Source organism: Pipistrellus hanaki, assembly GCF_964339955.1.
Source record: "Pipistrellus hanaki genome assembly, chromosome: 19".
Classification (NCBI taxonomy): Eukaryota; Metazoa; Chordata; class Mammalia; order Chiroptera; family Vespertilionidae; genus Pipistrellus; species Pipistrellus hanaki.
In genome coordinates this window covers 23503696-23531360 of record NC_140521.1, presented here as the reverse complement: position 1 = coordinate 23531360, position 27665 = coordinate 23503696, and the positions used below count along the sequence as shown (strand labels likewise).

General features: G+C 54.1%; 1 protein-coding gene across 1 annotated transcript in view; it reads right to left on the bottom strand.

The window, feature by feature from the left end:
- The window catches only part of CLMP (CXADR like cell adhesion molecule), an 87962-nt gene that overhangs the window by 13356 nt on the left and 46941 nt on the right, over nucleotides 1–27665 (bottom strand). Inside the window, exon 2 of the mRNA XM_084867342.1 lies at nucleotides 16966–17123. Coding sequence (XP_084723468.1) covers nucleotides 16966–17123 — 158 coding nt within the window. The remainder of the gene's footprint in view (nucleotides 1–16965; nucleotides 17124–27665) is intronic.

The following is a 27665-nucleotide window of genomic DNA, read 5'->3' as shown; positions in this document are numbered from 1 at the left end:
GGTATGTGTGGGTGTGTGGTTGGGGTGTGTGACTGTGTGTGTGTGTGTGTGTGGTTGGGGGTGTGTGGCTGTGTGTGTGTGGTTGGCATATGCGTGTTTGTGTGTGTGTGTGTGTGCGTGTGTGTCTGCAGCTGTTGTAAATTGTTTCACTTAAGCCCTTGGCCCCCTCTCAATCACGTGATGCTCTGTAACTCAGTACCAGGCTTTCCAAAGGCCGGAAGCCATCCAGCAATGACATCAATCCTCTCCACACGTAAGCGCTTCGGTCTCACGGGGTCTGCTCTTCACCCTGAGAAAGGGCTGCATTCCCTGCACATTCTGTTTCTCCAGCTGACACTTACTGAGCTCACAGCCGTGGGGGGAACAGGCAGGAATAAGACACAGCTCCTGCCCTGAGGACCCACAGTCTTTGTGAAGAAAAGAAAGGGAGAGGCGAGTAAGAGGAAACCAATGGAAAGGTATCCTAAAAAAAAAAAGCAAACACTGTAATGTCGTATACTGAAACGCTTCCAGTATAATTTAGCCCCTCATTGCAACCAACTCCACTATTGGGATAAATCTCACATCTATTAGGGTCTCCGAAGGAGGACCACTCAAGACCAAAAGGGTAAGAGTTATAAATGTATTAGGTCATCCGGGAGCCCAGATGGGCTGAGCCTCTAGGTGGCACCTGATGGGTGGTGTTGCTCTTATATCAACCAGGGGCAAAGCAGATGTACAGCCCTAAGATCATCCTAGCTCGATGCCTGTGTTGGTGGCCAGAGCTGTTTCATGCCTGAGGCACATAAAATGATAATTGCTAGGTCTTGGAGGGGAAAAGATCAGAAACACTGGTCTCATAATAAGTAGATTATTATTTAACTGGGGCTTAGGAGGGATGTAGTTTTAAAGTTTATGGATCTGTTATTGCTCTAGTAACTTCTAGATAACAGTAAGTAGGTAGTTCTAGCACAACTCCATTAAGAGTGAACATGTCACATAGTTTTTGTAGCATGGATATATGTTATTTGCACATAAAACTGGGGGCTATGAGAATAATAAGTGGAAAATTAGGGGTCTAGTGTGGTAATGTTGGAATTATTTCAGAGGGCAGGTACTGTAAATGGTGTTTTCTCAGGAGCCAGAATGTTCAAATCCTGAGTCTCTGCCATTTAACTGTCATTGTGATCTTAGATGCATTTAACCTGCCTGTTTCTTGCCTGAAAAGTGGGTTTTAATAATAGTGCATATAAGTTATTGGAAAAACAAAACAAAACATGAGAAGCACTTAAAATGGGGCCTGGCACAGTTGTAGCTAATAATATATATGAGCATCTGTCTTTTTCTGGGTTCAGAAAAAAATAAAAATAAAGTAATAAGTAAAACTTAAAAATAAAAATAAAAATAAAGGACTCTCGGCAGCTTTTCCAGGCGGAGATTCTCTGGGCGGGGCCCGAGGAAGGCCCAAGGGGAAGGATACTGGTCTCAGCCAGTGGAATGTGGTCTCAGCGAAAGGGAATGTGGGTTGTGAAGTGGACTAAAGGTCAGTGCCCAGGGGAGGGTGTGCACTCAGTTATTCCATCAGACCAAACCTTATCCCTATGTCCACCCCAACATGCTTTTGAGCGCTGTGTCATATTTCCAGCTGCCCGGCTACTGTGTATTTCTGTCCTCTGCAGTCTGCACACCGAGCAATGTAAGTTAATGCCAAGCTAATATTAATGCAGAACTCACATCGCTCTTCTCCAGCTCAGAAGCCTGGAATGGCCCCCACACTTCTGCATGCTGACCAGCTGAAGTGTGGTAGCAGCCATACTTAGGTAAAAACTGCTGTTTGAATTTCAACCCGCTATTCTGGCTTTGGCACTCGCTTGCTTGCTTACACAATAGTAGTTGCCTCAGCTTCCAGACTGAGACCTGGAGGCTAAGGCAGTTTTCCTGTGCCTGTGGCTCAGGACCACAGGAGACTGATTGCCACTGACTCAGCAGCTCCAGGAGTGGAAACTGCAGATAATCTTTAGAGATTACGTTCGCGCAGGCCTGCTTCTGTACCATCTATCTGCTATCGCAAGAGAGGGCCTATTCCACTGTACAGCAGGATGTGGCTGAGAACGACCCTGCGGGCTGTTCTGAGAATTTAGAATTTGGAACAAAGGAAATGTTTGTGGTTTGGACCTTTAAAAGGACTGCCTACACCTGTAACACGCGCAGTCCTGAGTGTGGACTCCACCGGCGTGTGGTGCTCTCACGGCCGTCCTGGCCAGTTCAGTAAGTCCTTGCCTGCTTTTTTAATCAATTAGCAGCCTCCGGTGGTCTTATTTTTACTCCAAGGTTCGATCCCACAACACAGCGACCTCCGCATGGCTCTGCTCTACCTTCCCAATCTCTATTCAGTTGCCTCACGTCTGAGTGCAATCAGATTACATTATTTTAAAAATGAGTTGTGCTTTCTTTTCAAAAATGCCTTTGCCCATTGCATTTTTCCACTTAAAAACTCCCTTTCCTCCATCTTTCTATATGAAGAATTCACTTTTAGAGTTTTTAAAAATTTTTATTGAGCCCTGACCGGTTTGGCTCAGTAAATAAGAGTGTTGGCCTGTGGACTGAGAGGTCCAGGTTCGATTCTGGTCAAGGGCATGTACCTTGGTTGGTTGGAGGCACATCCCCAGTAGAGAGGTGTGCAGAAGGCAGCTGATCGATGTTTCTAACTCTGATCCCTCTCCCTTTCTCTCTGTAAAAAAATCAATAAAATATATTTTTAAAAGTTTTTTTTTTTTTTAAATTGATTTCACAGAGGAAGGGAGAGGAAGAAATAGAAACATCAATGATGACAGAGAATCAGCAATCGGTTGCCTCCTGGAATGGAACCATGACCTCCTAGTTCATGGGTCAATGTTCACCCACTGATCCACACCAGCCAGGCACCTCTTTTTTTTTTTTAAAATTTTTATACATTTGTATTGACGTTAGAGAGAGAAAAGGAGAGGGAAGCTTCAATTTGAGATAGAATCGTCCATGTGAGAAAGAAATATCTTTCTGTTGCCTCCCCTACACACCCCAGTTGGGGCTTGAACCCACAACCTGGAGTTGTGCCCTGATCTGGAATTGAACCCAGGACCTTTTGGTGTATGGGAAGACACTCCAATCAACTGAGCCACACTGGCCAGGGCCTAACTACCTCTTTGAATTACTCATCTTTGGGTACTCCCAAGTGTTACATATGTGATACATAGATGAATAAACTCTTGTTTTTCTGTTTTTTATTTTGTTTTTTTAAAAAAATATATTTTATTGATTTTTTACAGAGAGGAAGGGAGAGAGATAGAGAGTTAGAAACATCGATGAGAGAGAGTCATTGATCAGCTGCCTCCTGCACACCCCCTACTGGGGATATGCCCACAACCAAGGTACATGCCCTTGACCGGAATCGAACCCGGGACCCTTCAGTCCCCAAGCCGACGCTCTATCCATTGAGCCAAACCGGTTTCGGCTCTCTGTTGTTTTTTAAAAATTGATTACAGAGAGAGAAAGGCAAAGGGAGAGATAGGAACATCTATAATAATAAATGCGTAATATGCTAATTAGACCAGATGTCCTTCCGGACGACCTTCCGGATGCGGCCGGGGCTGCTAGGGAAGCCCGGTCCCGGGTGCCGGAGGGAGGCCCGGTCCCGGGTCCCGGGTGCCGGGGGGAGGCCCGGTCCCGGGTGCCGGAGGGAGGCCCGGTCCCGGGTGCCGGAGGGAAGACAGTGCTGGCAGCAGGGGGAAGGAAGGCCTCCTTGTGCACGAATTTTGTGCATCGGGCCTCTAGTCAATGATAAGAATCACTGATCTGCTGCCTCCTGCACGCCCCCCACCGAGGATGGAGCCTGACCTGGAACCCACCCATGCCCCCTGGCTCCACGTGACTTCTTGGAGGCCCCTCATACTCAGTACATTTAAACCAAGGCTCCGCCATGCCCCTCATACCCGCAGTGCGTCCTGTGTTCTCAAGTTTAAAACCTTCCTAGCTTCTTGTTTTTTTTTTGTGTGTGTTTTTTTTTACAAAGGTTCCTCATTTCTTCCCCCCTCCAACAGGTTCCCACCCCACCCTCCGCCCCCTCCCCACCCCCCGCCCCCTCCCCACCCCCCATTGTCCTCATCCATAGGTGCACAGTTCATGTTCAGTCTCTTCCAGCATCCACCACCCCCCCTTTCCCCAAGGACTGCCAGTCCACTCCCCTCCCGTATCTCCGACTCTACAACAATCAACAGCTAATATTGTTCATCAGGTTTTTCAATCTCCTTTTTGTTGTTGTTGTTGTTTTAATTAATAAACTTTACACTTCTAAGAATAAATTTTAAAATCTAATAATTTTAAACCTTGTTTTTTCTGCCCTGGGAATTGAGAAGCAAACTTGTTTACATGTAAACTTGCCCTTAGGCTATCAAAAGGTGTAGCCACTCAAATGTAAATGAACACATTGTTTAAAGATAGCTGCTGGTTGGAATTGGATTACCTGTTCTGGGTGGGAAGGGCTTGTCCTCCCCTCTAGCTTCTTGTTTTGTTTTGTTTTCCTTTGAATAACAACCTCCACCAACAATATGGGGGGAGGGGTTCCTTCTGACTGGGATGAGGGGGAGGGAGGGGTCTTTCTGGGACAGAGTTCTCCGCAACTCCCAAAGGCTCAGGCCAACGCTTCAAAGACACTTCTCAGCAATTGGTGAGCATGAGGACTCTCAGGAGCTGAGAGAACCGGCGCCGGCAGGTGTGGCTCAGTGGATAGATCGTGGCCCATGGACTGAAGGGTCCCAGGTTTGATTCCAGTCAAGGGCACGTACCTCGGTTGTAGGTTCAATCCCCGACCCTGGTTGGGGCATGTGCAGGAGGCAACCAATCGATGTATCATCTTTCACATGATGTGTCTCTTTCACATTGCTCTTTCTCTCTCTCTCACCCTCCCTTCCCCTCTTTCTAATAAATAAATAATCAATCAGTGGAAAATGTCCCAGGGTAAGGATTGAGGAAGAGTGCCAGAGGGAAGAGCGGTCACCCAGTGGTGAGGCTGGGATATCAGTGACAGGAATCAGACATACAATAGGGCAGAGAGGGGTGTGGGTCAGGGGGACAGACTGCGACTTCAATGAGGTGGTCAGGCAGACCTCGCCAGAGGGTGCCATTGGAGCAAACACGTGAGGAGAGGCAGAACGGGCCCCGAGCTGCCTGGGAGAGCCGTGCCCAGGCCCTGCGGGGGAGGGCCTGGCCTGTCTGCGGAGCCAGAGGCCGGGCTGAGTGAGCCGGGAGAAGGGGAGGCGAGGGCAGGCAGGGGCCAGACCACAGGGCCTCACGGGCCACTTCAAAGGTGACGCTTTCACTGCACGGGAAATGGCGGCCACTACAGGGATTCTGAGCGGAGAACGGCTTGATGTGGGTTATGTTTTGAGAATGGCTGCAGGAGGCCAAGAGCAGAAACCGAGAACCAGGCTCAGAGAGCCGCAGGTCAGGGGTGGCAGAAGGCTGGGCAGGGGTCAGGTGCTGAATGTGTTTTGAAGAAAAACCAAATGGACTTGGCCACAGACTAACCACCGCACTTCGCACGTCTTATTGATTTCAGAGAGGAAGGGAGAGGGAGTGAGATGAACATCACTGAGGAGACAGAATCGTTGTCCAGCTGCCTCCTGCACGCCCCACACTGGCATGTGCTCTGATCTGGAATCAAACTGTGACCTCCTGGTTTATCGGTCGATGCTCAACCATGAGCCGCACTGGCAGGGTAAATGACTATTAATTTATTTTAAAAATATTTTTATCAATTTCAGAGAGGAAGGAGAAAAAAATACTCTCAACGATGAGAGAGAATCAGTGATCGGCTGCCTCCTGCACCCCTAGCCATGTGCCCTTGATCAGAATCCAACCTGAGACCCTTCAGTCTGCATGCGGATGCTCTAACCACTGAGCCACACCAGCCGTGTACCTGACCACTCCGTTTAAATGTACATTGTGGTTTGAGAAAAAGAGGGGAGTCCAGGACTGCTCCCGGATTCTGACACCAACCAGAAAGGAGAGAATTGCCGTCAACAAAGAGGGGAACTGGGCAGAGCAGGTTGGGGGCGGGGGGCAGGGTGGGCGGGATCGTTTAGTTTTGGACTCACTGCGTGGAGGTATTGGTCAGACACCCAAACGGATAGATCCGAGGTTCAGGGGTGAGACTGCGCTGGGAGCAAGCGTGTGGGCAGCGTGGAAAGCCGGGAGGCCGGATGAAATAGCGGAGGGCGAGATAGAGGCCGGGGGAAAGGGGGGGCGTCCACCCCGGAGAGCCAGCCGGGCGGGCTCTGTGGCGGGAGGGGACTGGGACGCGACCCGCCGGGCCAGCTGGTCCTAAGCTCCCAGCGGCAGGTCCCGGCGGCCCTGCCGGGCAGCTCTCTGCGGGAGCAGGTTACTGGGCCGTGAGCGAGGCTCCTGTGCATCTGGCTAACACACCTCTGACATGAGAAAACCGCCCTCTGGAGAGCGGTGATGGGACTGTCCTGTCCTCTGGCCCGCCTCGCTCGCCGCCTTCCGGAATCTTCCCCTTCTTTCCTTTTCTGTAAGAGACGTTTATCTAGAGTGGCAGAGGCAGGAGGAACAGGCTCAGGCAGGAAGTGACGGAGGCTAACGAAGGGCCCTGGGACTTTGGAGAGAGAGGGTGAAGGTGAGAGCCGGCCTGGGGGAGGAGGAGACACAGGAAAGGCAGCGAGAGGGAGGGTGCCACCCCCTTTAATTTCAAATACAACCCGCCCCAAACTGTTATCTCTGAGGCATTTCTCTCAGTCTGTGGAGATCTTGTTCCAGAAGTATCATTTTTTGGATTCAAATAACATTTTTTAAATCCTTTTTTGATTTTCAGAGAGAGGAAGGGAGAGGGGGAGGCAGAAACACCGAGGAGAGAGAAACGGATGGATCCGCTGCCTCCTGCACGCCCCCACCGGTGTGGCCTGTAGAACGTTGTAGTGAAAGGTTAGCTTCGCCTAAGTGAGCCCTGCCCGTTGTCTCTGTGCTCTGACAGAGAACCAGCGGCCTCATGGTTCATGGGTTGATGCTCAACCACCGGGCCACACTGGCCTGGCTCAAAGAAATTGTTATTAAATTCTCTGCAGGTGTGGACGTTCTTACGCGGACAGAACTCAGAGAGACGTACCACCAACCTCGGAGCCAAATAAAGGACTGTCCTCTGGGACCTCAGTTTAACAGCCAAGCCCAGCCTCTTCCCACTCCAGCCTCCCTCCACTTCCCACTGCACCGGCCCAGAGCCTGGGCCTGGGCCCGGTAGAAACTTGAAACCACATGGGAAGGGAGGGAGGAGGAGGGAGGGAGGATGAGGAAGGGAGGGTGGGGGCAGGGTGCCTTCCGGAGACCTAAGTCCCCTCTCAGATCCACAGAGCTCTCTCCGCCACCCCAGCCTGAGAATTCCCCTCAGGGCTCCCAAGCGCCCAGGGGGAGTGCTGAGGGCAGTTTCAGTCCAGGGCCCCCTGTGGACTCCCACAGACTTGCCTCCAGCGTCTGCATTCTTTTCCGTGGACGCTGCCAGCTATGGGGGAGGCGGGGAAAGGAGGGGAGCTAGCTGAAGGAACCTTGGGTTCAGATCCTATCTCTGAAGTCTCTTTGGGGCAAGGCCTCGGCCTTTTAAAGCCTAAAAGGGTTAGATTGCACATCCTTTGTTTTTGGAATGAATTAAAGCCGGCTTCTGCTCATATGTTCTGAGAAAATTAGTAGTATAATAATTCTTATGTATATGTTTATTGATTTCAGAGAGGAAGAGTAGGAGGAGGGAGATAGAAACATCAAAGAGGAGAGAGAATCATTGATTGGCTGCCACCTGCACACCCCTTACTGGGTAGGGTTTGAGCCCACAACCTGGGCATGTGCCCTTGACCGGAATCGAACCTGGGACCCTTAAGTCCACAGGCTGATGCTCTACCCACTGAGCAAACCATCTCACTGACTTCATGGTGAAATCTTGACCATGGTGGGGCCAGGCGCGGTGCTTGGCTCTGGGTTCAGGAATGTGAATTAGACGTAGAAACAGCAACCTGACTACACAGTGCAGTGCGCTCAGCCAGGGCTCACGTCTCCAGCCAGCATGGATGGGCGCGACATGCACTGGTGCCGGGCACCGTCCTCAGTGCGTCCCAGATGTTAACTCCTGACAGTCAGGAAGGAAAAAGGCGCAGGATAGGGTGAAAAGTTAAAGAGGAGACTCGGGGCGAATCTCTCCAATAAATGGCTTCGATTAAAGGCCAGTCCTTTGTTTAATAGTGTAGCGTGCCTTTGCCTTAATCTGAAACTGGGCCCCCGGAGTGGAATCCTGCCAGAGTGGGCAGGATGGGTGCACGGGGTGAGGGGGCCTGCGGGATTCACTAACAAGGACTGTGTTGCCCAGTGGACTGGGTGTGCCCAGGGGAAGTGCTGGGCTAGGGACGGGTTTCTATTCTATTTTTATCCCTTAACACCCAGCTGAGCTCATGTGCCAGGCTGTGGCCTGCACCGCGTCCAGCCTTCCTAGGCCCTGTGGGGCCCTGGACTGAAATGTGTGCAGGGCGTTCCCGGCCCCACACCCTTTGCAGTCGGCAGGACGGACACGTTTCGTGTGTGTGCGTGTGCGTGTGTGTGTGTGTGTGTGTGTGACTGTGTGTGTCTGTGTGTGTGTGTGTGTGTGTGTGTGTGAGTGTGAGTGTGTGTGTGTGTGAGTGTGTGAGTGTGTGTCTGTGTGTGTCTGTGTGTGTCTCTGTGTGTGTCTGTGTGTGTGTGTGAGAGTGTGTGTGTGTCTGTGTGTGTGTGTCTGTGTATGTGAGTGTGTGTGTCTGTGTCTGTGTGTGTGTGTCTGTGTGTGTGTCTGTGTCTGTGTGTGTGAGTGTGTGTGTGTGTGTGTCTGTGAGTGTGTGTGTGAGTGTGTGTGAGTGTGTGTGTCTGTGTGTGTGTGTGTCTGTGTGTGTCTGTGTGTGTGTCTGTGTGTGTGTGTCTGTCTGTGTGTGTGTCTGTGTGTGTATCTGTGTGTGTGTCTGTGTGTGTGTCTCTGTGTGTGTCTGTGTGTGTCTGTGTGTCTGTGTGTGTGTGTGTCTGTCTGTGTGTGTGTGTGTGTGTGTGTGTGTGTGGCGGAGGGGGGAGTTGGAAGAAGTGGCCATACAAACACCAAACCGGGGGACCGGGGAGAGGACGAGCACGTCGGCCACGGGAACAGGAAGCTGCGGTCCCTCCCAGACTGGGCGGGGCGGGGGCGGGGGCGGAAGAAGGACTCGGGTCACTCGGAACCGAACGCTGTCTCTTCCTCTCGCAGTCCGCGCACCCAGTGGGGCGACTCACCCGGAGGAAGCCGTCTGTGCTCCCTGTACGGATGGAGAGATGCTGGATGGAGAGCAAGTGGGAAATTCCCGGTAGCTTTGTGAGCCGTGGGAGGGTGGTGACCCTCATTGTCTGGGAGATCTCTTTTTATTAATTCTGCGATTCGGACTGACATCAGGAAATAGTTTTGTCTACATTAGGCCAGCAAACAGTTAGAGAGCCTTAGTAGGCATGGACTCTAGCTGTTTACTTATTTACTTACTTAAGTATAATTTTAAATATATTTTTATTGATTTCAGAGAGGAAGGAAGAGAGGAAGACAGAAACATCAATAATGAGAGAGAATCATGGATCGGCTGCCTCCTGCATGCCCCCCACTGGGGGATCGAGCCCACAACCCGGCATGTGTCCTGGCCAAGAATTGAACGTGACCTCCTGGTTCATAGGCTCAACCACTGAGCCCCGCCAGCCAGGCTTTACCTCTTTATTTTTAGAAGAGAACGTTTATTAGAAAGTTACTGGCCTGCGGGAGGCTCGGTTGGTTGAGGGGTGCCGGGTGCACTGAAAGGTCGAGGGATGGGTTTCGGGTCAGGGCACCCCCCCAGGTCTCAGGTTCAGTCTGGGCCAAGGGTGCATACAGGAGGCAACCTGATGGGTGTTTCCCTCTCTCTCCCTTCTTCTCTCTCTAAAGCCAATAAAAACACATTGAACAAAACAAGGAATGTTACAGAGGCTTAGGGCCGGTGGAGCTTAGGAGAGAGGAAGGTAAAGGTACTGCGCCTGGGGGAGGGGAAGGCTCAGGGGAGGGGGAGGCGAAGAGGAGGACGAGGAGGAGGAGGAGGAAGAGGAGGGGGAGGAGGAGAAGGAGGGGGAGGAAGAAGAGGAGGAGGAGGATGAAGAGGATGAGGAGGGGGAGGAAGATAAGGAGGAAGAGAGGGGGAGGAAAAGGAGGGGGAGGAGGAGGGAAGAAGAGAGGGAGAAGTTAGGAGGGGGAGGAAGAAGAGAGGAGGAGGGGGAGGAGGAGGGGGAGGAGGAGGGGGGAAGGAGAGTGGGAGAAGGAGGAGGGGGGAAGAAGAGGGGGAGGAGGAGGAGGGGGAGGAGGAGGGGGAGGAGGAGGAGGGGGAGGAAGAAGAGGAGGAGGAGGAGGAGGGGGGCTGGAGGGGGTTGTCCTCTCACTGCAGCTGCTCTAGGCTGTCAGGGGAGTGCACACAGCGATGCCGTGGGCCGGTCCCTGGTCAGGGCACATACAAGAATCAACCAATGAACGTACCAATAAGTGGAGCAAGTTGATGTTTCTCTCTCCTTCTGTAGCAATCAATCAATAATTTCTGTAAGTATATTTTTTATTGATTTCAGAGAGGAAGGAGACAGAGATAGAAACATCAATGATGGGAGAGAATCATTGATCGACTGCCTCCTGCAGGCCCCACAACAGGGATGGATGGAGCCCAAAACCCAGGCATGTGCCCAGACCGGTAATTGAACGTGACCTCCTGGTTCACAGGTTGATGCTCACTCATTGGGCCATGCTGGCTGGGCAGTAATATTTTAAAAATTATATTACAGCAGGAGCTTTGAAAAAATTTGAAGAGACTTACATTAAGAAATACGTTTTTCGGGGAGTGGGGGCGGGATAAATGGGGCCACTGGGGGAAAGGGGGCATATGTAATACTTTCAGCAATAGAGATGGGGAAAAAGCATTTTTTCCATGAACCAGCACACACATAGCACACTCATGTAACTGAAACACGTTTCATGGAATATGTATGTGCCACGCATGCTCTATCCACGTTAAAGCAAAGTGCCTGTTGCTTAGGATCCACTCCAGGGACCTGAGGTGGAGAAAGCTGCCGGGCAGAGACAGGGCTGCGGGTCTAACAGGCGGCATCCAATGGCACTCCACTCCGCCGCACCCGCCCGGGCAGCTAGCTGACCTTCCACCGGAAGGGCCTAACTCTAAGACAGCCATCAACTACTTCATGGGACTTTTTGGAAATGAGACAGTAAGCACTCACACTCGTGTTTTTGTTTGTTTTTTGTTTTAATCCTCACCTGAGGATATTTTTCCATTGATTCTAGCGAGAGTGGGAGAGAGAGGGAAGGACAGAGAAACATTGATGTGAGAAAAACACATCGATTGGTTGCCTCCTGCATGCACTGTGACCAGGGCCCAGCTGGAAGGAGCCTGCAGTCAAGGTACATGCCCTTGACCTGATTCGAACCTGGGCAGGGCCAATGCTCTACCCACTGAGCAAAACCAGCTAGGACAAAATTGCTTTAAAAATATATATAAAATATATATATATTTATTGATTTCGGAGAGGAAGGGAGAGAGGAACATTGATGAGAGAGACACATCCATCGGTTGCCTCCTGCATGCCCGACGGGATTGAACCCATTACATGGGCATGCGCCCTGACCAGGAATCGAACCCAGGACCCCTTGGTCCACAGGTCAATGCTCAGTCTACTGAGCCACACCCACTGAGCTCCCAATCGCTTTTATTACTCTGATTCTGCACTCAGAAAGCTCCTAAGGTTTCCGAATTTGTCCAAACCAGTACCCCTTGAACCAGGGGTCTTCAAACTATGGCCTGCGGGCCACATGCGACCCGCAGAGGAGTCTGATCCGGCCCGCCAGGTTTTTTGGGCAGTGAGCGCAGCCGAGGCATTACAGTAGGAATTAGTAGTTCATATAGTCCGGCCCTCCAGCTCTCTGAGGGACCGTGATCTGGCCCCCACTTTAAAAAGTTTGAGGACCCCTGCCTTGAACAGTAACCATTCCATACATCTGTAAGTGGACCTTCCCTGGCTAAGAGCGTCCGATCCCTGTCCCTGTGCACACTGTGGAACAAAGCTTGACCTCTGAGGTGACACCTACAGCCGGTGTGCAGTCTGAACCACCGCTCCTCCTCCCTCCCCCCCCCCCCCCCCCCCTATTTCTAAAGAGGCTCGTCCCTGAACCCGAGGCTTCTAGATTCCGGTGACGTCCTCTGCCATGTCGTTGTCTCAGATCATGCTGCCTTCTCCTTCTAAAATGTCTCCCTTGTTTATTTTTCCTTAAACAGCATCTACTCAGGCCTCCGGATAAAGCTCACGAGATCCCTTCTGTGTACGGAGACTTTCCTGGTGGTGGCTTCTCTCCCCTTCTCCAAAGCCTGCCCTCACATTTAGCGAAGAAAAAAGAGATCACTAGCAGTAAGTAGTCCATGTCTTTGGAAAGCAGAGGTCACACAACTCTAAAATGACCTTAATGCTTATTAATCTGAATTTCACACACTTCTGACACGGTTTGCCTTCTGGCTCCATTTTTTTCAGACATACGCTGAATCTCAGGAGCTTGTGTGTCTCCCACTCATTCTGTTTTTAGTTCTAGGAAAGGCGGTGTGGAGACTTAGCCATTGATCAGGGTGTAACAGGAGAGCAGTGAGCATACACACAGGAAATGAAATGCATGCGTCCAGCTGCCTGGGCTGTCTGTCTGCTGACCTTTCGGTGGACCTGCCCCAGATGCAGGGGGCAGGCGGGGGCTCAGCTCCCTGGCACAGCCGGGTCCCAGGCCCCGCAGAGCGGCAGATGCCAGCCCCCTCCGTTTAGATCGGGGCTTTGCTGATCTAGAGGGAGAGGGGAGGGTGGAGCGTGGCCAGGAGGCTTGGCACAGGGACTGGAACGCTTTGTCCCAACGTCTCCATCCGAAAACAGAGGGGAAAGGTTCCTCCCGTGTCCCGGACCGACCCTGGGGAGGCGGTCCTTCCGGCTTTGGAATTCTACCGTTTCCATCCCTAGAACCGGAAGGAAAGCTCTGGCGTCTAATGTCATCCGGTCGAGGCTGAAATTCAGCTATCGCTGAGCCTGCTGACCAGCCCACACGCTCCCTGCGGATCTGTGCGTCCCACACACCGGAGGAGGCACGCTGCTCAGATCCAAAAGCAAAGCTGGACTTGGGTTCATGGCCTGGTTAGCCTGCCTTCTGTGCCATACCCATTCCAGCCCCCGCCTTTCTCAGCCACCTCACTCTTACCCCAGCTCCTGGACACGAGCAAGCTTGGCCACTTTGCATACTACATTTAAAAACATATACACTTTACTTATTTTTTACAGAGAGGAAGGGAGAGAAATAGAGAGTTAAAAACATCGATGAGAGAGAAACATCGATCAGTTGCCTCCTGCACACCCCCTACTGGGTATGTGCCCACAACCAAGGTACATGCCCTTGACCGGAATCGAACCTGGGACCCCTCAGCCTGCAGGCCAATGCTGTATCCACTGAGCCAAACCGGTGAGAGCTACATACTACATTTTGATTAACCCCTTCTTTACAGCGCAGCCTCCGTAACTGCAGGCTTGGCCTTGCACAGCCTGAATCGTTTACCTGATATTGCTCCTACTCGAGCCCCCAGTTGACCCGGCGTGCCGCACGGAGCCAGAGTGATTGCTTTAAAATGCATATGTCCCTTCGCTCTTAAGATCCTTCAAGCCTCCATGGCCTCCGAGGAGAAAGTGTAAGCTCCCTCGCATGCACACGCCTCCCTGTTCCGGCCTGCCCCGCCGCAGGCTCAGGCTGTGTCTGCGCGTACACCGCTCTGCGGCACCCAGACCCAGGCCCGCCTTCCCCCGCACCCAGAGGTGCCCTTCAGGCTCTGTCAGAGGCGCCTTCCCACACGGAGCACCTGCCGCCCTCCCCCTCCGGCAGCTGCTCTGGCCATGGGTCCCCGTCTCCACCCGGAACAGCCTCTGATCCCGATGCTGACACTGGCTTCTCCACTGCGCTGCCGCAGAGAGCGGAGTCCCCGTTTACTGAATTTAAAGAAATAGATTTTTAAAATAGTGTTTTTTTGTTTGTTATTGAGGTAACATTGGTGTATACTAAATTGATTTTTAATCTTTTAGAACTTCCAGTAGTTCCAAGCTGTTTTCAGCATCGGGTCTTTGCATAACTAATTCCGTCTGGAATAATTTCTCCTTGCACCCTCCTTACTTCCTGCAGAGCACGTGGTATAATGTCACAGTATCTAAGAAGGCAGCACAGCCAAAACCGGTTTGGCTCAATGGACAGAGTGCTGGCCTGCGGACTGGAGGGTCCCAGGTTCGATTCCAGTCAAGGGTATGTACCTTGGTTGGGGGCACATCCCCAGTGGGGGGGCGTGCAAGAGGCGGCTGATCGATGATTCTCTTTCATTGATGTTTCTAACTTTCTATCCCTCTCTCTTCCTCTCTGTACAAAATCAATAAAATCAATAAAATATATTTAAAAAAAAAAGAAAAAAAGAAGGCAGCACAGCTGGTGGAACCCGTGCCAGAGTGCCTGGTTCCAGAATGCAAAGCGGGCGACCTTCAGCACCGCTCCCCGTGCGCTCAGCCTCAGCTCCTGGCATGTAAATGCGACCAACAGTCCCACGGGCGCCGTCGAATTACGACATAGGTGCTCAACGGCCTGTGCCTGGCATGTAGCCAACACGCACCGTGCTCTGCGTACACGTGCACATATGTTCCTAATTACTGGATGCCACTTTGCTGTCCAAGGAGCTGGGGGCCCTGTCTCCCTCACTCTGCACCCCAGGGCCTCGCGGGGCACGTGGGTAAGTGCAGCCTGAACTGCTGTCTGGCCTCTGGCCTCGTGGCTTCAGAGAGAGCAGGATGGGTCGCCACCGAGAGTATCGGCCGGGGTTCTTTCTCGCCTTCGGCTCTAGCCGCCAGGCTGACGGGCAAGTGGGGCCTCACCCTGTGCCCCCAGGGTTCGGTCGGCGCGCAGGTGCAGGCTTCACGAGGTTGGACTAAGTCACTAGGCGAACCCCCATGAACGGTCATTCAAGACATCTGCCCCACCCACCCTTCCGCAGAAGGCTAGCTCTCCACGACCATGAAACCCCTCCGGTGTGAACAGAGCTGTGCGGGAGGGGGCGCCTCGCTGAGAGTGAGGCTGGGGGAGGAGTGGCGGAGCCTGGCGTCAGGGGGACGCCAGAACAGGAGCCGGGTTCTCCTCACCAGAGGCCTCCTGACCCCTGGGCTCACTTGGCCACGTGACCAAGCACTCTGTCTTCTCAGTTTAATAAGAGCATTTGGGGGAAAGTTGGGCGAGAGGAGCCAGTCCTGATTTTTATTAGAGCAGACCGCCCTCCGTGGGACTGACGAGACAGGCTCAGGTTAGGGTGACCTTGCTCCGCAGAGAACAGAGCCGTGGGCGACGACAGAACAAAATGACACGCGGGATCAAAATCCCCAGGCGACGCGGGCGGCCCTCTAAGCAGGTTAAACCCCAACAGGGATCCTGTGAGTCATGTTCAGTGAAAACCTTAGCTTCTGCTCGTGAAAACCATCTTATGACAAAAACGTAGACAGTGGAGAGAGGAAAGGACAGCTTTTCGCCTTTTAGTTGGGAAATGGTAAAGTTCTGTAGGAGAAGGAAAATCTAAGGCCAGCTTCCTAGGTTATAGACATTTTTTTTTAAATCGCAAAACTTTCATCACAAAAATGAAAGCAGTCCACCCGGTGGGGCTCAGTGGCTGAGCGTTGACCCATGAACCAGGAGGTCACGGTTTGATTCCCGGTCAGGGCACAGGCCTGGGCTGTGGGCTCCATCCCCAGCGTGGGGCGTGCGGGAGGCAGCCGATCCATGATTCTCTCTCATCACTGATGTTTCTATTTTCCTCTCCCTCTCCCTTCTCTGAAATCAATAAAATATATTTTAAAACAATAAGTCAATGGGTAAAGGCGGGGAGGATAGTTATGCTGGCAGCGAGGCTGAGGGGTCCGGCCAGGGCAGGAAGGGGAAAACAGGTCACTATTCTCAGCCCCCAGGAAGGCCAGCCCGGGGTCGAGAGGAGCAGGTGCCGCGAGGCCTGCTCACAGGGCCAGGCGTCCCACCCAGTGCGGCGGCCGCGGCCCGGGGGCCCAGGCACCTGCACGCCAGACCCGGGCCAGCTCCTTCGGTTTCCAGCTGTGGCGTGGGCACTGCTCCTTCGCTGGCGGTTACAGGCTAACCACTGCACGCGTGTCCTGTGCCTGCTCCTCTGTGTCCTGTTTACCGAACGACCCCATCGCAGAGGGTGTCAGTCAGGACCGCCAGGGGGGGCTCGGGCAGGTGCCCGCGTCTCAGGGAGGCGGAGCCGGCTCGCCCTCAGCCCTCGTCCTGCCTCCAGACCGGCGCTCGGAGCCCTGCCTTTGGGCTCCTCGTGGACGGACATCCACGGCGCAGGCTCCCGGGTGGGCAGTGACAGAGGGCTTCCCAGCAGCGCCTGCTTCCCCCGGAGAACAGACGCTCATCCTCAGGACCCAACACGCTCTCTGTTTAGTTCCCTGTCCAGAGTCTGACCTCCTGCCAGATAAAAGCAATCCCCGCCGGCCTGCGGCTCGGCCGTTGGCAGCATCGGACACACACCCAGAGGATGGCAGCTCCCTGCCCCGCCAAGGCACAGCCTGCGTTTCAGGTTGGATCCGCGGTTGGGGCACATACGGAGGCAACTGATGGCTGCTTCTCTCCCTTCCGCTCTTTCTAAAGATTAAAAAACATACTGGAGTGAGGGTTACAAAAAGGCAAAAAGCAATTCTAGCCCTTTGTGGCCCCATGAGAAACAAGAGGGCTGAGGAGAAGTGAGGGGGTGGCGAGGGGGATAGGCGGGGGCGTGGCCAGTGGGAGAAGGGGCGTGGCCAGGGGATAGGGGGCGTGGCCGGGGGAGAGGCAGCACTTACCGCCTTCTGGCTCCCTTTGCTGTCGGTGAGCAGCCACTCGATGTCCAGGGCGCCCTTCTCTTGGAGGCCCAGCTGATGGTGGCAGGGCAGGGTGACCTTCTCCTCGGCCACTTTCTTGATCTCAGTGTAAGCCCCCGAGGCGCCCACACAGCAGGACACTGCAAGAGGAGAGCCCGTGAGTGGCGGGACCGGCATGGCAGGCCGTGTGGGAGCAAACTGACCACTGACCCCGGCTGTGCCTGTGCCAGGCCCAGCTGGGCGCTGAGAGAACCCCGACCCGAAGCCTAGCAGCAGGGCCTCCCATCCCATCCTCATCCACTCCTCCCCCTCCCACTACACTCTCCAGTCCACAATCACTTGTTTTCGTTCCCCACCGGCAGAGGCTTCCAATGGACGGAAACCAAAAGGGACGCAGGGTGAGCTCCTCAGGGCCCAGGCCGGCTCCCGCTCCCCCTCCCCCCGCAGGGCCTCCGGGCCAGGCTGCCTCCCGACCCCGAGGAGGGGCAGGCGTGCCCCAGGGACAAGCGGGCTGGAGGGCAGCTCCTCTTCCTCCTCTTGTCCTCCCAGCTGGTCCCCCAGTCTGTGCGCTCTCACACCCGCGGGTCCAGCCCTTTCTGTTCACAGCAGGACTGAGTCACACCTCAGCTCCATCCCCCACTGACCCGCACCCACTGAGCCAGCGGCACTCCGCCACGTTCTTCCTCTCCCACAGGGAGGGCGTCCTGGGGAGGCTGGGCCCCTGCTCCCCTCCTTCCTGTTACCTCTCTGTGCCCCCGGGGCGCTGGCCCTGCTGCCCCCGAAAGCCACGGAGCCCACGGAGCCATGGCCGATGGATGGCTGCGGCGGAACCCCTACAGCCCGGGTCTGATGTGACTGGCACTCAAGCTGTGCTTATTTCTGGCTCTTCCTTATCCCCTTAGCGGCAATGAAGAGGCAAGGCGGCCCCAGGGGTTCGCTCTATCCTGAGGACTGAAAGGCCCTGGGTTCGATTCTGGTCAAGGGCACATGCTCAAGTTGCAGATTCAATCCCCAGTGGAGGGTGCAGAAGGCAGCCGATCAATGGTTCACTCTCATCACTGATGTTTTTCTCTCTCTCCCCCTTCCTCTCTGAAATCAAATATATATATATATATCAAAGCGTGGCCCTGTCGGTGTGGCTCAGTGGTTGGGCATCAATCCATGAACCAGGAGGTCATGGTTAGATTCCCAGTGGGGGGCGTGCAGGAGGCAGCCCATCGATGATTCTCTCTCACATTGATGTTTCTGTCTCTCCTCTATCTTCCTCTCTTGGAAATCAATCTAAATGTTCTTTTTAAAGAGCAGAGTGTGAAAGACGATCTATTTCAAGCCATTCCCGACGCAGCAACCTGATCCAACCTCCGAGTGAAAGCGGCCCGCAGCCTCCCCTCCAGCCCGCCCCCCCCCCCCCCCCCCCAGCGGCACGGAGCGGGCGGAGGGCTGTGCTCCCCGCGGGAACAGAGTGAGGGGACGAGCAGGAGGCTGCAGGGCTGGCTGGGGCTCACACCAGCACAGCAGGGGTCCCCAAGTTCTGCAGAGAAAGGAGCCGGTGGGCTGGCTGAGCGGGGCGGCCTTGCCTCTTACTGCCTTCTCAGCCTTTCTGAGTCTCTGAGGTTTGGGCTGAGGCCCGGGCGCTGCAATGGCGTGTCCCCCCTCCCGGTGAGCCCGCGGAGGTTGGCGGGGAACGGACCTCAGACTGTGCAGAAGGACTGCTCTCCGCACGGAGGGAGGAGCCACGCACAGGGTCACAGGGCGACAGGGAGGGGGCAGCGGCGCTGCACTGCCCCTCGCCACGGTCAGCCCGGTCCGTCTCCTGGCTCCCCGATGTCTGCGCCCCTCAGCCAGGAGGCGCCTCGAAAGTAAGCACCACTCCCCACGCACCCCACGCACCCCACTGCGCCCCACGCCCCGCCCCGCCCCGGCCTCACACACTGCGGTGCTAATACTCTCGGTGGATGTGACTCTAAGCCAGGCACTCATTTACCAACGAGCAGCCAGAGGCCCACATCCTGCACTGCTTCAGCGGCCCGGCTACCCCCACCCGCCCTCCCTCAGCCCCACATGCAGCGGGAGCGGGGAGAGCTGTGCGCGCACAGGCTGAGCTCTGCGGAGGGTCCTGGCCCCGTCCCGTCACTGAGGACACAGCGGTGCTCACATGGAACCAGAGGCCCCGGCAGAGCTCCAGAGCCAGCGGCCATCCGGCCACACAGAGATGCAAACAGCAGTGCTGGCTTGAGCCACTAGAGGGAGTCAGAGACTCAGGTTTGGTTGATGCCCCCAAAGGAAGGGAAGCGGGGCGGGGGGTGTTTTGCCAGCGCCAGTTCTATTTATACCCTGGGATTAGGTAGGAGCAGGGAGGCCTCTGCAATGACCTGCCTGAGAGGAGCCTCAAGGTCAGTGCGGGCCTCTGGTCGCCCCTGCGCCTCCCTCCCGGATCAGGCCACGGGATCCCTGCATTTCCTACCCCCTCTGCGCTTCCTACCCCCACAGCCCGGCCTGCGGCCTAAAGGGCAGGCGCTGGGCATGTGTAACCCAGCGTGGGGCTCCCCTGGTGGGTGAGCAGAAGGGACAACCTGCACCCGGGGCCAGCCTGGGGTCCTGGCATCCAGGCACCATCTTCATTAGGAAGCCCTCAAGTTCATCGACATTTAATTATGAGGAAACTACAGCCTCAGGAATTGAAATGTCGAGGCACAAAGCTAGTTAGTGGCAGAACCACGAGTGTCAGGGACCTCAGGGAACATCCCCACTGGGTGTCAGATCACACAGGGAACATCCCCACTGGGTGTCAGGGTCACGTAGGGAACATCCCCACTGGGTGTCAGGGTCACGTAGGGAACATCCCCACTGGGTGTCAGGGTCACGTAGGGAACATCCCCACTGGGTGTCAGGGACCTTAGGGAACATCCCTACTGGGTGTCAGGGACCTTAGGGAACATCCCTACTGGGTGTCAGGGACCTTAGGGAACATCCCTACTGGGTGTCAGGGACCTTAGGGAACATCCCTACTGGGTGTCAGGATCACAGGGAACATCCCCACTGGGTGTCAGGATCACAGGGAACATCCCCACTGGGTGTCAGGACGCCTGCAGCCTTTGGTGGCGAGGGAAGTGGACGGGGGGAGAAGGACAGGGGGACGGGGGCGGCTGGAAGGGGGTGCAGCCTGGAAGCTGTGGGCCTCCCTGCCCCCCTCCCAAAGGCCCGGAGCTGGGAGAATACCCTCCCTGAGCCTCAGCGGGAACGGCACAGCCTGAGGGCGAGTGAGTGTGTAAGCAGCCCCCCCGCCCCCCCCCCCCCCCCCGTGATTGCACTTTTCTTAATGGGCTTGCTCCGTGGGAAGAGAATTTCTCGTGTTTTGCTTTACACGAAAGCCTCAGGAAAATCAAAATCATCAAATGTCAGTCAGAAAAATAAAAAAGGACATTGGAGATTTTAAAATCAGCTTCTCTCATTTTATAGATCAAGAAATTGAGGCTTAGCCCTGGCCGGTGTGGCTCAGCTGATGGAGCATTGTCCTGTGCAACAGAAAGTGGCTAGCTTGGCCCGTGTGCTGACTTGCTATCTTTCCCAGGAGGGGGGCATTCGTTCCCGGGACCCCTGAAACTGATGGTGCGGGTCCAGGGGGCAGCTGGGCCCTGTCCGGGTGTGTGTGTGTGTGCGCGCGAGCAGATACTGAGCTTCTCCTGTTCCCTCCGGAGAGGGAGCGGGAGAGCCCCTGCTGATAGAGGGGCTGATGTTTTCAGACTAAACACAGGCTAACTAGAAATTATCAACATCCATCCCTTCCCCTCTGTGAAACACTATCCCAATATGTACTCTGTATGTATTTATCTGTTAAAAAAATTGTGCTGGGCCGAAACCGGTGTGGCTCAGTGGATAGAGAGTCGGTCTGCGGACTGAAGGGTCCTGGGTTCGATTCCGGTCAGGGGCATGTACCTTGGTTGCAGGCACATCCCCAGTAGGGGGTGTGCAGGAGGCAGCTGGTCGATGATCCTCTCTCATCGATGTTTCTGGCTATCTATCCCTCTTCCTTCCTCTCTGTGAAAAATCAATAAAATATATTTTTTTAAAAATTGTGCTGGGCTCGCTACCTGCTAAGGATGTGCTGTGAATACAAAGACGTGACAGTCTCTTCCCCCCTCTCGAGCCATGGGAAGGCTCCCACTGTGCTCCTTCCCCTGGTGCAGCTCAGCCTTCGGGCCCCCCCGCTCTGAGCCCCGCTTCAGAGCGGGCAGGGAGGCCCAGGGCGGAGGGTGGCGCCGTGGGGCAGAGCTCGCTCCTGCGTTTATTCTCCTCTCTCCCACCCCGAAGGTTGAAGGTTGTTGCCCTTGAACGTGGTTGATTGGAAACGCAGAGGTCATGCTGATTAGATGTGCACAGCACAGAGCGAAGTAGCAGAGCTGATCTGAGTGGACACACTTAAGATCTCGCTAGCTGGAATCCTGACCCAAAGCAAGACGAAGTTTATGGAGGCAAACGCTCCAAGTTACGTTTTCCCACCCGGAGTCTGGGCGGGAGAGCCCGGGGGGCCTGGGGGCTGCGAGGTGCACGCCCCGCTGCGCGGCGTGGCCTGCAGAGGCCGAGGGGCGAGTCCGCGCGGCAGGGAGGGGCTGGCGCCCAGGCAGGGCGAGGCCGCGTCACGGCGCTCCTGCTAGGGAAGCAGCGCCAGGCACCTGCGCCCGCTCCGGGTCCGACAGGGACAGGGCACAAAGGCGGCATCCCGGGGGTTGGGAGGCGGAGACAATGGGACCAACACGCTTGCCGGGAGGACGGGGACACACTGCGGGGAAACGGCAGGCGGGTGGCAGGCTCCGGGCCGTGGGCAGTTCCGCCCCAGAATTCAAGGCCGCGGGGCTGCCGGGGTGCCCGGAGGACGGAGTTAGGTCCGGAACGGGAGTCGCTTCATCCAGAAAACCAGACGGGAGAGCCAGCACCTCCTTCCAGGCCTGAATGACAGGACTCTGGCAAAAGACTTGCTCCGTTTGGGCCGAATATGTTGATAGGCTTCCTGGGAGACCTGTCTGATGTGAGAACGGGCTGGGTCTTTCAGTAAACGTTTCACTGTGGGAGCCGCTCAGTGGGGGTCTGTCCTGGCCCAGAAAGGGACTCCTCCATGGGATGCTGGAGCCAGCAGCTAACGCCCCTCCTGACCGTATGGCCCATGAGCTGGTTATCCATGCTGAGTTGTTCACGGCGCTGGCCTAGTCGCCCGGACGGAAGTACAAGACGCAGTGCAGGCTGCTCTCCGTCCATGTATTTGTCTCCATCAACCGGGCTTTGCACAATTTATACAAACAGCCCAGCTTTGCTCCACTGGCAGCGTGACTTTAACATTCTATTTATGTTTCGAATTGATTTTTTTTAGAGAGGAAGGGGAGAGAGAGAGAGAGAGAGAGAGAGAGAGCTGATTGGGCACCGAGCCTGAACCCGGCGTGCGCCCTGACTGGGAAAGAACTGGGACCTTTCAGTGCACAGGATGACACCCAGCCAGCTGAGCCACCCTGCAGGGCACACGTTCTCACTGGCTGATTGGCTTTAGGGAGAGAGGGAAAGAGCATGATCAATCTGTTGCTCCAGTTATGTATGCAGTCACTGGTTGAATTTTGTCAGTGCCCTGACAGGAGATTGACCTATGACCTTGGCACATCAGGACGATGTTCTAACCAGCTGAGCTACCCAGCCAGAGTGCCAACATCACTTTTAGACATCGCCGAGGTACTCTGGAACAACCAAGAGGAAATGGTCCATGCAACCATGGTGTGTCTTCCTATCCGGGATGTTTGATCCACAGGGGGGCAGAGTTTACTTAATATATATATACCGTATGTGTATTTATGTGTGTATATATATATGTGTGTGTGTGTGTGTATATATACGTGTGTGTGTGTATATATATGTGTGTGTGTGTGTGTGTGTGTGTGTGTGTGTGTATATATATATATATATATATATATATATATATATATATATAATTGATTGTAGAGAGGGAGAGGGGTATAGGAACATCAATGCTGAGAATCACTGATAGGCTGCCTCCTGCACACCCTCCACCGGTGATCAAGCCTGCAACCCTGACATGCGCCTGACCAGGAATCGAATGGTAAACTCCTGGTTCATAGGTCGACACTCAACCCCTGGGCCACACTGGCTGGCACACCTGACTTTTAAAAAACTCTGTCCCAGATGTCTGAGAGGGGCCGAGGAGTCAGCAAAAGAACCTTTAAGATCCCTCGGCTCTTTAAGTGTGGTCTTTGTTCTAGGCCAGTAACTTCCTGAATTACAAAACCCTGAGTGGCCTGGTATGTGTGGTCTGGAGTCTCACGCTTGGGAAGGCTGGCGGAAGGTCATTGTCTACTGTCAGAGAAATTTCACTTTTAAACCTACTTTGATGAAATTATTCATATTCTCTTATTAGCACTATAATCTGAAATCACAGCAACCATCTTGACAGGTCTGCTGGCGCTACCGTTTTTCATTATAAGATGTCAAAGGATATGCAGGGAAACGGATTTCTACCGTATAGCATTCCCCTGGTGCTTCAGGTTCACTGACAAAACAGCCCACCAGGGGGCGCAGCGAGGATGTGCATTGTTCAGTGAACCTGAGCACTCTCATCCTGTCACCATCCCTGGTGCTGCTGGGACCAAAGAGGAGTGACTTTGCCCTTTGCCTGTGAAGAGATCGCAGTCACAGAGAGACAAGCAGCAAACCCCGCTCCAGGCAGGGTGTGGTCAACATCCCGCGAGGGCCCGCCAGGACTGAGAGGACGGTCCCCGTGGCGAGGGGACGGCAGCTGTAAAAGGGATGGCTGCGGAGACTGGGCACGCAGTCTGACGCTTAGGAAAGCTGACCTCAGCACTTGACCGTGGACCCTGAGTCCGGACAATGGCTCACAGATTGCCCAGCAACACCACACAGTCATCATGCCGCTGTGTCACGTCCTACAGAACTGGGGTTCACCATCTGGGAGGCTTTGTTTTTCCCCAATCCTCACCTGAGGATATGCTTATTGACTTTAGAGAGCGAGGAAGGGAGAGGGAAAGAGACAACAGAAACGAGAGAGAGAGAGAGAGAGAAAGAGAGAGAGAGAGAGAGAGAGATATCAATTGGTGCCCCGCTGGGGATAGAACCCTCACCTAGGTATGTGCCCTGACCGAGATTGAAACCTGCAACCTTCTGGTGTACAGATGACTCTCCAAACAACTGAGCCATCTGCCAGGGCTGGTATCTCCAGTAAAGATCGTCGGGGGAGGGCACTGACCTGGCCCACAGGAGTCCCTCTGCTATTCAGAAATACACCATTTATGCCTCAGGATTCTGTCCTCAGTCATAAGCTAGTACAGGTTCCATGCATGCACCCATGTTCACATATGTAGGAAAACATACACACAGCTGTCTCCGGACCCTTACAAGCATGCCTGTGCTAGTGCACAGAGATGACAAGAACGTGTGCCCTTGATTCTGAGACTGAGAGCTAGCTAACCTATTTCATCGTCATGTCTATTTATAGCCTCCGCTTCATTCCGAATGCCATGTCGCTTTCTACATCTAAATCTTTTATTACCTTCTGCAGAGAGATCGGGCAGAGGGAGGAATTAAACATGGACACAGGCTTACTTCCGGGAGGGCAATCGTCCGTTTTTGGGGACTCATGGCAATGGAGATTTCACTGACAGTTAAAATCCACTGAGGAATTAAAGCATCTTTTCAGCCTTAACGTTATGCTCCCCCTTCACCTCCCATTGTCTGTCCCTTTGAAACAAACAAAACGATAGGCGGCACAAACGATCATCCAACACATTTTACCCTCTCTGTTTAGATAATAGGTAAGCATTCTGAGCACTTGTTATGTGCACGGTTCTTCTGGATTTACATTCGTTTCCGCTTTTAATCTTCTCAACAATCGTTCAAGGTAAGCAGCCTCCTCACCCTGGTTTACAGGCGAAGATACACAGGTGCAGAGATGAACTTGCCAGAGATCACAGCTGCTCGGAGCAGAGCCACTGCGCTAACCCAGCCCACGCCCTCCGCAGCGGATCGCACTGACTCTCTCCGTGTGTCTAACCGAGTTTTATTGACCCAGAGTGACGCTCCTATTCTTGTGAGTTCCCTTGGAGCTTCTCATCTTCCGTCTCACTCCTGATCCCATAGAGCAGTGTTTCCCAAACGTTTGACATGTGTGTCCCCCTTCTATAATTTTCGTAACGCTGAGCACCCCTCGTACTCGAGAGAACGTAGAATTAGGCAGCTAAGCACGGTGCAGTGCCGATCCCCACCAAACCCCGGTGCAACGCGTACCCCCACCAGACTCTTCCCGCGCCCCTGGGGGGAAGCTTTGGGAAACGCTGCCCGAGAAGCGGGTAGGAGTCCAGACAGCGGCCCTCCCGGAGGGAGGGAGGAGGGGAGGGAGCACGCGGGGCTCCTGAGGGCTGGCTGTGCTCTGGTGCTAGACCAGGTGCTCATTCCGTGGGATGTTAACTTGTGACATTCATCAAGCCTCATGCTTACAATTGTGCGTCTCCATGTGCATATCGCACGATTTGTTATGTATCGCTGCCTACAAAATGTCCGAGAACTTAGCATTTCAAAACAACAAACATACCTTTTATGTGTACCTTGTTACCGATCCATTTTAAAACGTATTTTAAAAATGTTTTTCTTGTTTTTTAGTGTCAACATTTTTATAATATTTTAAAATTTAATGTATTGGGGTGACATCGGATAATAAAATTACCTAGATTTCAGGGGTACAATTCTATAATACATCCTCTGTATATTGCACTGTGTGTTCACCACCCAAAATCAAGTTTCCTTCCATCACCATTTATTCCCCCTTTACTCTCTCCTACCTCCTCCCACCCGCTAACAACAGAGCTTATCTCCTAGTCTCTGTGGGTCAGGGATCTAAGACAGCTTTGCTGGGTAGCTCTGGCTGACGGGCTCTCATGAGGTGCAGTAAACTGTTGGCTGGGACTGTGGTCTTATCTGAAGGCTTAACTGAGCTGTTAGCTTACACCTCTGGGGCCACCTCACCCTGTGGCAGCTGGCTCTCCCCAGGGAGTAACCCAAAGGATTGAGAATCACCATCTCACAGAATTAACAATGCTTTAACCAACACACCACCGTGTTTCCCCGAAAATAAGACATCCTCCGAAAATAAGACCTAGCACATGGAAAGATAAGACATCCCCTGAAAATAAGACCTAGCACAACTTTGGGAGAAAAAATTAATATAAGACACTGTCTTATTTTCGGGGAGACAGGGTAGCTGTTTTGTAATTACAACATCCTTTAAGCGTGGATCCTGACATGAATGTTTTCTGTTGTATAGAATGGCAACAATAAGCTGATACTGCCAAACAATCGGTCTCTATGACATGCACTGACCACCAGGGGGCAGACGCTCAATGCAGGAGCTGCCCCCGGTGGTCCGTGCGCTCCCACAGGGGTAGCATCGCTCTGCCAGAAGCCGGGCTCACAGTGGCGAGTGAGTGGTGGTAGCAGGAGCCTCTCCCCCTCCATGGACCGCTCAGGACATCCCCTGTGGTCACCCGGACTGGGAGAGGGCGCAGGCCGGGCTGAGGGACCCTGAGGGCATGGATTTCATGCACTGGGCCTCTAGTATGTATATGTGTGTGTGTATATATATATATATATATATATATATATATATATATATATCTCCACCTAATTATTTAACGCTACTAGGCAGGGTTTGGCCTCAATTTACAGAGCAAAACCTAAAATTCAGAGAGGCTAAGAATTTGCTCAGACCTAAGAGCCAGCAATTGGTAGAACCAGAATTTCAGCTCAGTCTGACCGCAGGCCTCCTGTGCTCTACACACGGAGTCATTACAGTCTTCGCGCATCTGGGACAGGGTTCCCGGAGAGCGGCAGGGGAGATTTTTGCCGTCCTCACACTGGGAAGGGGAGGAATTATCTCCAAAGACCTCGGCAGGCAGGATGTGAGAGCAGCAATCCCCTGCGGCCTGCACCCCACACGGAAGGCTGGTCCCGCTGTCCTGTTACCCTTCGGTGGAGGCTGGACCGCAGCCTCACTCCTGAGTCCATACAAAGATGGCCGCGGTCATCAGACCACACACTTAACACGGGCTCTTAAGGGGCTTTAAGCACCGGATAGCAGACGTTCTCAAGGGCGTCACAGCTCACCATGCTGCCTGCGGGTGAGCAGAGCTGTAACCAGGCTCAGCGCAGCGTTCACAAGAAACAGCTTGGGCTGCTCTTCTCCCAGAGACACGAGGGTGACTAAGACCCGGGCCTCGATCACCACACTCCTTACTGATGTGCGCAGATGGTGCAACCGGACACCAGCGCCTCCCCTGCGTGTGAGAGGCAGACCAGCCCACAGGTCTCCCCCAACTCCCGCAGGGGGCCCCCCCCCCCCGCAGGCCTCCCCCTCCCTCCCCGCAGGCCTCCACCCCCCCCCCCCCCCCGCAGGCCTCCCCCGGCCTCCCCCTGGAGGTCTCCCCCGGCCTCTCCCCACCCCCCAGGCCTCCCCGCCCCCCCCCAGGGCTCCCCCTCCCTCCCCGCAGGCCTCCCCCCGCCCCTCCCCGCAGGCCTCCCCAGGCCTCAGCCAGGGAGGCTCTGTCCTGCCAGGCCGTGTTGGCTAACTTGGCTCTTCCTGTCACCCACACCCCATGACTCAGTGGCCGCCCCACGCT